This window comes from Tympanuchus pallidicinctus, unplaced genomic scaffold (genome assembly GCF_026119805.1).
Source record: "Tympanuchus pallidicinctus isolate F22 unplaced genomic scaffold, pur_lepc_1.0 scaffold2, whole genome shotgun sequence".
Lineage (NCBI taxonomy): Eukaryota > Metazoa > Chordata > Aves > Galliformes > Phasianidae > Tympanuchus > Tympanuchus pallidicinctus.
Genome location: NW_026294721.1, coordinates 30,579,072 through 30,592,027, shown reverse-complemented (window position 1 = coordinate 30,592,027; position 12,956 = coordinate 30,579,072). Strand labels below are relative to the sequence as shown.

General features: G+C 37.1%; 1 protein-coding gene and 1 long non-coding RNA gene across 9 annotated transcripts in view; one reads left to right on the top strand and one right to left on the bottom strand.

The window, feature by feature from the left end:
- RAP1GDS1 (Rap1 GTPase-GDP dissociation stimulator 1) overlaps nucleotides 1-12,956 on the top strand; it is an 86,326-nt gene that overhangs the window by 19,415 nt on the left and 53,955 nt on the right. For 3 of the 5 annotated variants that reach the window (XM_052682125.1, XM_052682127.1, XM_052682123.1), the window contains one exon: nucleotides 9,351-9,461. In XM_052682125.1, coding sequence (XP_052538085.1) covers nucleotides 9,351-9,461 — 111 coding nt within the window. The remainder of the gene's footprint in view (nucleotides 1-9,350; nucleotides 9,462-12,956) is intronic. The other 2 variants (XM_052682126.1, XM_052682124.1) reach the window with 1 other exon arrangement.
- LOC128080191 (uncharacterized) overlaps nucleotides 1-12,956 on the bottom strand; it is a 68,127-nt gene that overhangs the window by 19,112 nt on the left and 36,059 nt on the right. For all 4 annotated transcript variants that reach the window (XR_008206533.1, XR_008206532.1, XR_008206535.1 and 1 more), the window contains 3 exons: nucleotides 10,559-10,646; nucleotides 3,141-3,332; nucleotides 2,310-2,447 (listed from right to left, as the gene is read on the bottom strand). This is a non-coding gene — a long non-coding RNA (uncharacterized LOC128080191). The remainder of the gene's footprint in view (nucleotides 1-2,309; nucleotides 2,448-3,140; nucleotides 3,333-10,558; nucleotides 10,647-12,956) is intronic.

The following is a 12,956-nucleotide window of genomic DNA, read 5'->3' as shown; positions in this document are numbered from 1 at the left end:
TCTCTAATAGCGTTTCCTTAAAGCCTCAGAGCATTTCCTAGATTAGTCACTGTTTTACCACTTCTTGGGCTGTTTTATTTTCTCACTGTATTTCTCAAATCCCAGACCAGAGTCTAGGGGAGCACTGAGTATTACTTTACTTGTCTCTTGACTGGATGTTGCTCTCAAGTGGATGGCCGGGATTACATCTGCCAGTCTTGCAATTTTGAGTCCTCCTCAACCACCCACTGGAACAGGTTGCCCAGGAAGGTTGTGGATGCCCAGTACCTGGCTGTATTAAAAGCCAGGCAGGATGTGGCTCTGGGCAGACTGCTGTATCGGTTGGCAACTGCCCATGGCAAGGGGGTTGAATCTAGATGATTTTTGAGGTTCTTTTCAACCCAGGCCATTCTATGATTCTATGATTCAGCTATTGCTATGATTATTTTACTAGCTCTTCTGTGTTGAAGTCTGTATACCAGGCCAGGCAGCTCAGTTTTGTGTATGGGTGGTGCATACAACCGTATTGGTTGGACTCAGAACATCACATGGAAAAGCAGGTCACTAGGGACAGGGGAGGTCAAGCAGTGCTAATTCTGAAGCTAGATCAGGTGGCTCAACATTTCTATTTAAGTTTTTTTTTTTTTTTTCTCTCAAGCCAAATTTGTTTTTCCAACATAGATTTGAATATAGATTTTAATGCATAATTTATTTTTCACTATTAAATACCCATATTTTAGCACAGTGATGAAGGAATAAATCAATAACCGATTTTGGCACTAAAAGATATGCACTTAATGCATACTGAGTGCAGTACTCATCTGTTGCTGAAATCTCTCTCGCTTCAGAGTGAGATTTGTTTCCCCCATGAAGATATCTGTCACAGGACAGACATTTGTTTAACCTGCTGCCTACTGTGACATTTTTACTACATACTCCCATTCCATTGGCCTCGAGCAGGCTGAGCAGTCTAATTATGTTCACATTTTTAGAACAGCCATGTACCAGGTCTTCACTTTCACTTTTGTTCTGCCTAAAAAGGAAATCGGAGCAGCAGCAGACTGAACAATCCTAAATGTTAGAAAAAATACACAAACCCAAGCAACAGCCCAAAGCAAAAACTCAGCAGTTTACTTTCAAGGGTAGTTTCAAGCTTACATGCAAGTAAACTTGTTAGAACCTAGCCATCTGTAATATGTTATTAGGTGTGTATCTGACAAAAAAAAAAAAAGAGGGTAAATAAAAAAGCTGTCAAATGACTCTTGAACATTCAAATGGCTCAAAGGCTCTTTGTGTGGTAATGCTGGCACAGCTCCTAAGTGACCAGATGGAATTTTGTTAGCACTCAACAGGTCAAGGGCTCAGATTTTGTTTTCAGCTTACTATATTTGAAAAGCTTACACAAAATGTGTCGCGGAGCTTAATATTTTTTCCTCCTATGCAAAATTACACATATACCTTCCCATAATGCAACCACGTTGGCAGTTTCAGAGGTTGTCACTTCTGTAAGGTGGGTAAGAATAGAGATGTGAGAGGCATTTGTTATTTTTGAAACTGATGGCAATTAAAAGAAGAAAAATGAATACATATTCCTGTTATAGACCAGTCAATTTTAAGAGGTGTTTTTATTTACACAGTGATTTTGTTAGAAACAATTTAGAAACAGACTTTGTAATAAACAGGCAAAGCCTGTATTTTTGTAAGAGATAACAAAAATATCTTACATACTCAAAAAGCTTGGTTTCTGATATCAGTTACCACTAGTAGTGATGTTATTTTCATTGAAAGACACTGGTAATGATATAAAATCGCATTATTTCTGTGAATCCCCTTCTTCTGGTATCACCATGGCTTTACTGTCATAAGGCATATCTGAAAACTGAAAATTGGCATTGTCTCTAGGAAAGCTCTCAGGATGGCTTCCAAACCAGACAAAAACAACAACAACAACAAAAAAGGAAGAAACAAAATCTCTGGCACACCGTGGATGCACTGTTTGCCTTTTAAGTGCCTCATTTCCATATTGAAGGCTTTCGGGGAGCCCACGATAGGGAGAAGCATGTTATGTTACAGAGAAGTATTTTATAACCGACTTCTTAGAGTACCTGAAGCTTCAAAAAGAACACTAATGCAACATGGAATTAGAGTTAGCAATATTAGTTTTGAGCCCAGGTATCATATTCAGGCAAAATTCTCACTGTGGATGGAGTAAGATGAGCCTGGGGCTTTTGCATACAATCTGTTCCCATATTTGTTCAGTAACTCAAACTGATAGCATAAATGTAATTATGACAGACACTGTACTGATTGTATAATTTATATGTACTTACTTGCATAGTATAGGCCAAAGGTCAGATCTAGAGCTTGTTGAAGTCAATAAGAGTTTTTCTTGGCTTCTTCAGTACTGCAACATTGTATCCTCAGGCTTATACTGTCCAATTTTCATTTATTTATTTAATGCCCAGGTTCTGTTTATAAAAAAAATGGAGGAGAAGATGATGGGTCCGGTATTTTTAAAAGGGGAACAAATAATTTATTAAAAAACTAACAGTAGATTTACATCATTGTATAGATGAGAGATGAATACTTATGATCTAAATCCTGCACTGAAGCCTCATATGAATATCCATTCACCTAACTTCAGTGTTATCTGTGTTACTTTGCTGTTTAACAATCCCTAGTATGTACAGAACTTGGAAAAGTATAGAAAATTGGGAGCTGCATTAAATTATACAAATAAAAAAATCAGTTTTAATGCATCAGGGAAATAATTTGAAGGAAAATTGAAAAACATTTTCCAGAAAGTGTTTTCCTCTTGCTTAACATTTGCCATTTATACTCAGTTGACTTGAGTCAACATTAGGATCAAAGCTTTTAGAGTAGGTGCAGTCAGAGAAGGTTATAGTCATACCAAAATCTGTGGAGATAAGCCACTTAAATATTGTCTTTATGAAAATTTTTCAAAATGGAGAAGAGTAAGATCCTCTATCCAATAAGGTGACTCTGTGGTACACATGAATTTATGAAGTGAATACATTTATAAAAATTCATATGAACATGTGGGAATTAAGCTGGAGTACACAGGAGAACTGTGTATTTTTTTCTATAATTTTGACTAATCTTGACACAGCACATCACTGGGGATAAAAGGGGCATCTTACCTGCTTTATTACTGCTGTATAACACAGCAGTTCATAAATCCACTGAAGGGATTCAGGTTTGCTTATAGATGATGATGTGCATTTCTGTCTGGTGAAAAATTAAAAAGCCTTTGTTTAACAAAGGTCCTTATGGTATTTTACGTTCACGTCCTTCGTGTCTCCTGTGTTTTGGTTGTGTGGAAGATCAGGCACCTGGAATAATGAACAATATGAAAAGAAAACGTGCAGGTCAAATAAATGTGTTTTTTAAGAAATTGGTAGCCATCTTGTATATCATTTTTTTTATTCTATTCCTACTAGTAGGGTACCAGAAAATATCTTTTCATAATCTTACAGCTGTGTGTCTTCATTAATTGAAATAAGTATTTTTTCTAACATTAGCTGATACTCAAAGGAAATATCTGTAAAAAGATCTATTTCATTTTCTTCTAGGAAATGTTTTAAACACAATTTTTAAGAGCTTTTGTGTTTTCAAACACCATACACTTCTGTTGTAATACAGTTTCTCCAGGTCTTCAGTGTTTCATTATGAAGTACAAAGATATCTAAATCTGCATCACATTTTCTTTGGGAAGGGACAAAAATCTTCCAGCATCCTTTAAAGTCTTCTGAAGAATCTGTTGTGTTATCTTGCCTTTTGCAAGTCAGGACTTGAGTAAGAAGGAAAAGGTCACTGGCATAGAGAAACCAATTACAGCAGCTACAGGTCAATGTAAATATGTTTGTAATAATATTGTATTAACTAAAAGGTTTGACCCTTTTAGTTCCACTTACATGCAAAGGTATATGTTTCTTACATCTTTTGGGGCATGTTACTGAGGGAATTCAGACGTTAAAAACAAAACCAAAACCAGCCTTTTTCGTGTAGAATTGCTTCAAAATTCTGAATTTGCAAGAGATTGCAAGTGAACAAGTACTGGCTGGTGCTGATTTGTTTAGGTTTCTATCCTGGTTTTGAATACTAACTAAGTAGTTGTTAGCTTATATAGGCTGGCCTGATACATTAGGTAGCTCGCTGCACATACAGCCATACTGTGTCAGTACTTTCAGGTAATAAAACTGAAGCTCTTTGAGAAACTGAGGTGTCAGAAGAACAGACGCTGAAGGAAACAGATAAGTGAAAGAGTAACAAGTCTTTAAGACCAGATGGTATATATCTAAGATTCAGAAAGTGTTTAAGAATGAAGCAGCTGAACTGTTGTCAAAAATAGGCAATCTCATTAAAATTAGCCACTATGCTAGAAAAGTAGAGCAAACGTACCTAAGTTAAAAGCAGGTTACAGCACAAGCCCTGAAAGTAATGATCCATCAGTATTTCCTTAGTACTAGTAAAATTGGTTGGAAAAAAAAACTTTAACCCATCTCTGTACATGGTAGAACAGAGACAAAGAAGCAGGATTTGTGTTTTAAATTTAACAACAACAAACTACTCCTGGATTAGGAAGTCCAGATTCATGGATTTAAGTACTAATCTGGTTTAGGGCTGGGGTCAGCCTCAGGATCTGTTCAGCATCAAAAATGCGGCTGATAACACAGGAATTACCTTTCTCACTGTGGTAAAAATCATTCCCAGGTTGTCAGGTGGAAACAGATGGCCAGCAAAATCCAAGCACAGCTGGGGAGATCTTTTCTTGGTGAACTGGAGCACTGAGGCACGATGTGACAGTGCAGATGCCATACAGCTCTCTGTAGCCTGGTGCATCATACCATGAGTTGAGGCAGCTATTTCTGACAGTGCACAGTAGTGTATGTCAGGAGAAACACAGGGCAGGGATGGGATGGGACAAGGGGCATGCTCCCAGTTTCTAGTAATCTGAGGACTGGGAACTTCCTAATTCAGAATTTCTATGCGTATTTCAGTATTAATGGTCATGCATGGATTTTAGTTTCTTCATGAAAAAAAATTCTCATTGAATAAATTAAATGAATCTGTTTACAGTTCCAGCTTCATAACAGTTCCACAGTTTAATTACATGTAGTGTGAAAATATACTTTCTCCTTCAAGCTTATTGCTTAGTGATTTCATTTTGGTATTCTAGTAGCTGTGTTAGGAGTAATAGTAAATAGCAGCTTTCCTTTTATCAAGATAGTACTGTTCATGATTCCATATATCTCAATCATTTTTACTCAGTCATTTTCTTTACAACACGGAAGAGCTCTGGCCAGTTTAACTTCTTGAGGCACTCCTTACCTTTGCTCAGCCATTCCTGTACCTTTTTTCTGCCACAGGTTATTACTGATCCTGGGTGACTGGAGACACATGCAAACTTATCTAGCACACCTGCTACAGCACCCATGTCTATTTGTCTACTCTCTGAAATGTGCATCTCTTGCCTTGAGCTCCTTCTCTGACATTGTGGACTGAACAATATCTGCAGAACAGTCTGCAGTTCTTGATTATCCTGGTTCAGTACAACAGGAATTCAGAGTGAATAGGATAACTTGCAACTATAATGTGTTAGTACCTGAAATCACAACAGTATAGTCAAAAGATACAGGAAATGTTAATGATACATTTGTTATTTTTTTTAAAAATCACTATACTGAGAAAAGGTCACAAAATAGAGAAAAGTGAACTGTTCAGACCATTTATCAGTCTAATTTATTTATTTATTTGTGGTTTTTTAGTCTGAAAATGTATCTCTTTGGTGTACTTTGACTTTTTCTGTGGTTTGGATAAAGATACTTTGGACTCAGAGCAAAATCAGCAATTTGGTTCTTGGACACAGAAGCTGTGCTGCCAGGCACACTACTGGCCACCTTGTAAAACTATCTGTAGCTTATCCAGCATTCCTGAGGCCCTGACCCAAAACAAGGATGATGAACTACCAATTTTTTAATGAGATAAAGGAACAGTACTTCTGTATGAAATAAATTAGTAGTTGAAAATAAGAGCCATAATAAAGCTCTCACAAATAAGGGTACAGTGAAATGAAACAAAATATTAAAGTATTCATTTATGTGAATCAGGTTCTATTTCTATTCTGTAAAAATGCCTGTGTAAGAGATTGTAGTAATAACACCATGCACCCCAAAGCAACAGGAGTTACTAAAGGATTGAATCCATTTCATTTTACTGATCGTTTGTGTAATCATCAAGGAAAATCAAAACACAGTAGGAGGTGGAATGGCCAGTTGGGTCTGACAGCTTGCCAAACTCCCCTTCCCAACTTGTTAGTATCTTTAGGATATACGGTATTAAATTCTGTGGGGTTCAGGGCTTTCCATGTAAGAGAACAAATGATTCTGACAGCAATCTTGTAAGCCAGATGTAAGTACAAGTGACTCCCTGTGCTTGGGATCATCAGCAAAACAGTTGATATTGCTGTTAAACCCCTGACCTGATTCTTCACAAATTCATGTGATAACAGATTGCTGAGCAACTATACCATACGAATCACATTGAACCTTATTTTTACCTTTACTGTCTCGACCTTGTCCCCTTAAATCTTCCCAACCTAATGAGCTTTCACATGACCCTACATATTGACGGAATCTACTTATTTACATTTCTCTGACACTTAGCTGAAAAAAAAAAGTCTTATATTGGTTTTGTCCCGTGGATTTTTTGTCTCTGAGAATCTGATCAGTCTCTGCAGTAACAAGCCTGCTGGAAACAGCTTCTACAGAGAGAGAAAGAGATGGAAAAGTAAGCAAGAGATGATCACAAGGAAACAACAGGGTTTTTGTATGTGAAAGAAAAGCATCTGCAGCTTCCTCCCTAAATGACAGGTTCAGTGCAACTGTGAAACTGCAGAAATCAGGAAGCCTTGTGTAATTATATGATAGGAACCCACTGGAGCACTGCTGCCTTTTCACTCTGAATATTCCTGTCAGTGTCATTTCAACTGTAAGGTTTGTTCTTTCGGAACAATAAAAGGAGAAGGGGGAGAAGGAACAAAACCTCTGAATGTGCATTGTATTTGCATATGTCCACTATTCCACAACATCAAAGAAAAATGCCTCTTTCAAGGTATTAACCTTCCTTAGGAGAGAGAAAGCCCTGGCTTTGGCAAGAAGAGACAAAGTGAGCAATAATATGTTTCCTGAAGGCCACTTCTTCCTCCTGTCCTTGTGGCTTTCTGATTTTGTGGCCAGAGGTCTGGTGTTCCTGCAGTATTCCTACTTGTGTTTTCTTTTTTTGCACAGAATAAGAGATATGTCTAAGGATGCAATAGGTTTATAACTGTAGCCTTGTTAGAAGCTCAAGTAGTATCATTATTTATTTTAAAAACACAGTTTATGCCTATGGTTTCTAATTTAATTTCTCTGTGTCGTATTTTAAAAGTACTTAGAAAATCTAATCTCATCTAGAGAATGGCAATTTGGTTTATATTGCAACATTTTAAAAGTAATATGGCATACTATTGCCAAAAGCACTGACTGATTTTTAAAAGTTAGGTGTGCATATATGTCAGTGAGATACACATGTGCTCAGTATCATGACAAATTGAGTCACTTATCCCAGAGATTGAAATATTTAGTTGATCACATTTGAAAATTACATCATGCTGCATACCACATGTAAGGGTAGAATATTAAAATAGCAGACATTCCCCAGAAAAAGGAAGCGGAAAATGGGGCTGTAGGAAAAGAGATGGGGAGACATTCTCACTGCCTATGGTAGGTTCTGACATGGCAGTGCATGTTGAGCTGTTGATGGAGTGCCGTTCAATAAACATGCTGTATTTAAGGCTGCTGGGCAGTACCATAAGCCAATACTGGAGAAATTTTTCTTTCTTGCTGGCTTGTTCAAGGAGAGTGAGGACAGGTGGTAGGGAGCAGAACCATGCGCAGCTTCCCCAGAGGCTTTAGAGTTGAATTTAGGAGGAATAGAGTTCCTGTCTGTAGAGTAGCTAAGAACGTGCACATTAGTGAGCAAACAAATGAACTGCCCAATAAACAATTTCATGCCTAAACACTGGGAACTTTAAAAATGAAGCGTCATACTTTTATCTCAGTGGGATATTGGGCTGCAAAATGGAAGTGGGATGAAAGCCTCAGCTCAGGCTGAGAAGCAGAGCAGCTCTAGGAGGAGCGCAATTTCTCTCCCTCCATGCTGCACATCCTGATTCTGCAGCGGGCTGCCAGTGCCTAACAGGCAAATAACGGCAGCAACAGGGAAGCTCCAGCTGTGCCTCCTTTCCTTGGCACCATCTTGTATGTGGGCAAGCGAGGAGCAGGGAAAGTGTGGCTTTCCCTGTGGTTCTGTAGGGCTGGGGTGAAGGCTTTCTGATTAGTCACTCAGGAATGGTAGGCGGCTAGACACTATTTAGCATTATTTGTTTGGAGTAACAATTCCTGCCTACTGAGAGAGTTGGCATGGAAACTGCTTCAGCACTTGTGTTTTAAAGGGTAGCCCATTCAGCACCAGGGTAGTCATCGGAGAGCAAAGCAAGGAGACTCGGCCGGCAGCTGCCAACTCTGCTGCCTCACTCCCAAATACAGAGAATGGTCAAAATGGCAGCAGCGATACTGCCCTAACTTCTACGAGAATAAATGGGCGGCTGTTGAGAGTTGCATTACATGGTTTGAGTTCATTTGTGGTTGTTCTTTTCTCCTGGAGAAGGAAGGGTTATTTAATTATCTGAAATTTACACAAGAAGTTTCTTATTTCTAGAAGATGCCTTATATTTTTATGGTTGGATTAAATTTAAAGAGTTAGCACAGTTCATATAAACAGCACTTGCACTTAGAACAATGCGGTGGAAAATGGCATAATCCTTAAAAGGCTGTAAGCTCAGCACTGAGGCTTTGTGAATGCGTAGCCAAGATGGAAACATACACAGCACACAGGAAATGGCACTGTCAATTATTTTCCCATTGCTGATGGCAAAAATTCAAACTGTACTTAATTCCATCATATTTTTTTCTATGCAGAAGTGTACAAGCAGAGATAACTGCTGCTGGTTCTGTAAACCAACTCAGCTGAGAGAATATTGATGGCTAAATTGCTGCTCAGCAGCATTTCATGAAGTGCCTGCTGGCGTCCTGCTCTCAGATGCAGGAGGATAAATGCATGCGTAAATTTGAAAAGTTTAATTTCATGCGTACCCTTTGACTCCTGGCTTTTTGTATCCCCAGAATACAGAACATTAATTCCTTCTTCACTGATACAGAACTTTGTTTACTTTACAGTCACTGTTTACATTCAGTGCTGTTACCAAATGGCTAAGGACACTGATTTCTCTTTTCTTTGTGTTTACCAAGCAGATAATCTAAGTGATGCCCTGAAAAAGCTGAAGATAACAGCCACTGACAGCACAGCAGATAGCTTGGAGGGATGCTTGGACTGTCTGCTTCAAGCTCTGGCACAAAACAGTAAGTTCTGTGGACCATTCAATTTTTAATCATACCATGGTATCAGTGAATAAAAAGAGAGTTAATAAATTGTGGCTAAAACCTCATGCAAGCAGTTGGCTGCTAGATTGGTTGTTCAGAGTTTTTGTTGTTGTTGTTTGTTTGTTTTTAAACACCTATCTGCAACACTTGGGTGGCAATGAAGGCAGTGATAAGTAAATACCTGCTATTTGAAACAGTTGTTGTTTAGTCATTTTTCCAGTATTTTGAAGTAGTACAAGAAATTTCCCAACTGAGGATAGGACAAGGATGGACAAATGGGCCTAACAGGACAAGTAGAGTGGATATAGGAGCTGCTTGCTAATTCTGGTGAAGAGAGTGTTGCTTCCTCTTGGTAGTTGGTTACTTCTCCTCATACTTCATCATTTCTCATACATCAACATTTCTTATTGCCAGTTGTTTCAGATAGCAGAAATGGGCTGGCTATCTAAATGATAGATAAATGATAAATTAAGAATGAAACAAAATGGTTTTTTTTTTGTTGCATGGCTTGGTTGTTTTTTTTTTAGTTTGGTTAGTTTTTATCCCCCAAAAGCTGTGAAACGTGTGTCCTTACTCCAGGTACTACTGATAATCTTTGTTTCTTCTCCATGTTATTCTACAAATCACAGCCTTTCAGCTTTCTTGGTGTAAAATAATTCATTAGGTTTTTCACAGTAGAACATAAGTCCCATTCGTATCACATCAAAGATGTCACATGAATAACAACAGTCTTTGCATTTAATAGTAGTGCTTTTTTCATTTTAATTATTCTTCAGGGAGATTCAGTCAGAGATCAGCCCACTTTTTTGAAAATGATGAATCACTTTTGTTATGGGCTTATTTATTAGGCATAACCAATACTTTAATCCAATTTTCTGTTGGTTTTGGTATTTCCAATACTACTAAATCTAATACTTAATCTGAAGCTTAATTAAAAGGAAATTGTATGAAAAAATGATGATGTATTTAGCATAATTAACACAGATTATCATTTTGCTGATGAAAGTTGCATAATTTTGTAACAGCACAAGGTTAGCAGACACAAAATAATTTTCTCTAATGTACAGCAAACATACCAGCACTTCCTTGCAGCCAGATGACTCTTCTATCATGGTCTAGGGCTTTGCTCTTCCTTCCAGAATCTTTTCTCTTCTGGTCTTGTGGCTGCTAAATCAGATAAACAGATTAAGATTTTGACCCATTTCTTTTGGGTAGTTTTACATATACAACTATAATCCCTCTGGAGTTTAAACCAATCCAATCCATGGGTTCAAAAAGTTCTTATATTATGTAATTGTTCTTCTAAACATCCTAGTTATTATCAACAGTAATATATTGCCAACAATATATTGTGAAAATCCATCTTCTTTGACCAAGCAGCCAACGAATGTCCTTTCTAATAGTTCTCATCCATTCAGCTAACTTCCTAACATAGATTCACTTATTTGGCACACTATATATCAGATATATATAGATGGCATATATGGTAATATCATGAGGATATGACAGAAGCTGTGTCTGTGTATCAGTACGTCTCTATGTATCTGTATGTCTTACACAAAGAAGATTTCGGGCTAAACAATCACAAATGTTTTATCATTGACAAGTTTACTAACGTAGATATTAGGAGTAACACATAAAGCTAAGACAAAGCAAGCCAACATGACAAAATGGCTTAAGAGATGACTTCCATCCCTTTCAGAGAACACAGTTTAAACAGACTGAAGTCAAATAACCATCCTGTCATTTTAAAATGGTGTTCTTTTTTTTCTTGAAGCAAAGTTTTTGATGCTTTAAATCAATTTTATTTTTTAAATAACTTGATTTGCCTGAAATGAGCTGGAACAGAAGAACAAGTGATCTACAGGGCAAAAGTGTACCATTATTAAGTTTCTTCCAGACATGTCACGTTTGGATATCTTGAGAATAAGCTATTAATACAGAACTTAGAGGACTAATAAGTCTGATTCTCTGACCTTTCCTGACTGTATGTACACAGATATATATGTTTGCATATGTGTGTTTATATACATGCACATATATGGTTATATACCTATATATTATGATAAGTGAAGTTTGCGAGGACTTCTCCAAAGACTGCATACTGACATACAGAGTCCCCAGAGTTCATGGAATAATGCCACAATGATTGATTCCTAACTAGTCTGTTCTTTTGAGGGCAGAATTAAATAATGTCTAGGGAGATAACATGGAATATGTTTTATATGGGAAAGTTCCATTACGTGTGTTTTCAGATAACATTAAAATAGAAATGTTTCCACCAGGAAGCCTTCAAAGAAATGTAGAAGGTGAGTAATAATAATTAGAAGTCAGACTGTTTATACTGTAACAGGAAAAAAATAGTAAGATTTCTGAAATAATGATTCTACTTTCCTTTAGGATATTCCCATGTGTATGATTATATTAATTAAATTTACATTCTGATTATAGTTCAGTAAATCATCATATTGGAATAAGAATAGAAAAATAAACTATGTGAGAAATAGAGTGTATTTAAAGGAAATTTTTTAGGACTGTGTTTTCATTGAGAGTTCACCATAGTATCTTAAATCATGTAACTTAAGTTCAATTCACTTCATTCAGACTTAGGAACATAAATAATATGTCTTGTTTAAAATATAATGTAATGTTATTACTCTGATGGAACCCATTCCCATCTAACACCAGCCAAAAATCCAGTGTAAGATTGTGCAAAGCAAATAAAAATGTTTAATTCCCACAAGTTCAATGCAGACCTGCCTCATGTATGTAAGAATGTTCCTCAGACTATTTCACTGCTTTTAGTTGCTGCCTGCATGCATGCAGCATAGTCTTCTGGTTGCTGCAGGAACACAAGGAAATCTCATTTGTCAGCAGTACATCAACAGTTTTGGTTCTATTTGCTTTGCATGCAATCTTTGAACTTTTTATTGTTAAAAGGTTACAAATCACTTTCTTCCAATCCCATATTATCTGTCACATAGAAAGAGATGGCAAAGCTGTGATGAATGTTATAGCTTTTAATTTCTTTTTATGTAACCTTCTCTTTCCTTTTGTTGTTTTTTTTTTTCATAACTCTTGCCAACCCATCTTTTGATAATAGCAGACAGGCTGTAGTGCCAGAGAACATGACACCCCTTTTCTCTAGCCTGATGAGCTATTCTGCCATTTGTCACACCAAACAAATTAAGGCATGTGCATATACACGTACAACAGAACACAAGGGTAAGTCAAATAACGATCTGTGATAGCTGCCAATAAACAATTTGCAGGTCAAACTGAATTGTTTTTAGCTACTATTTTGTCTAGAGAGATGGCTGTATAGCCCTTCACATCTGACACCTGGGTCTAAAAATCTTGCACAGATGGTTTCTTCAGGAGACATTGTTTGGAGAGATTATTATCCCTGTTTATGAGGACATTTATTTCTTCAGTGCTTCTGGTGAGACCAGTCATATTTTAACAAGCTAGAGC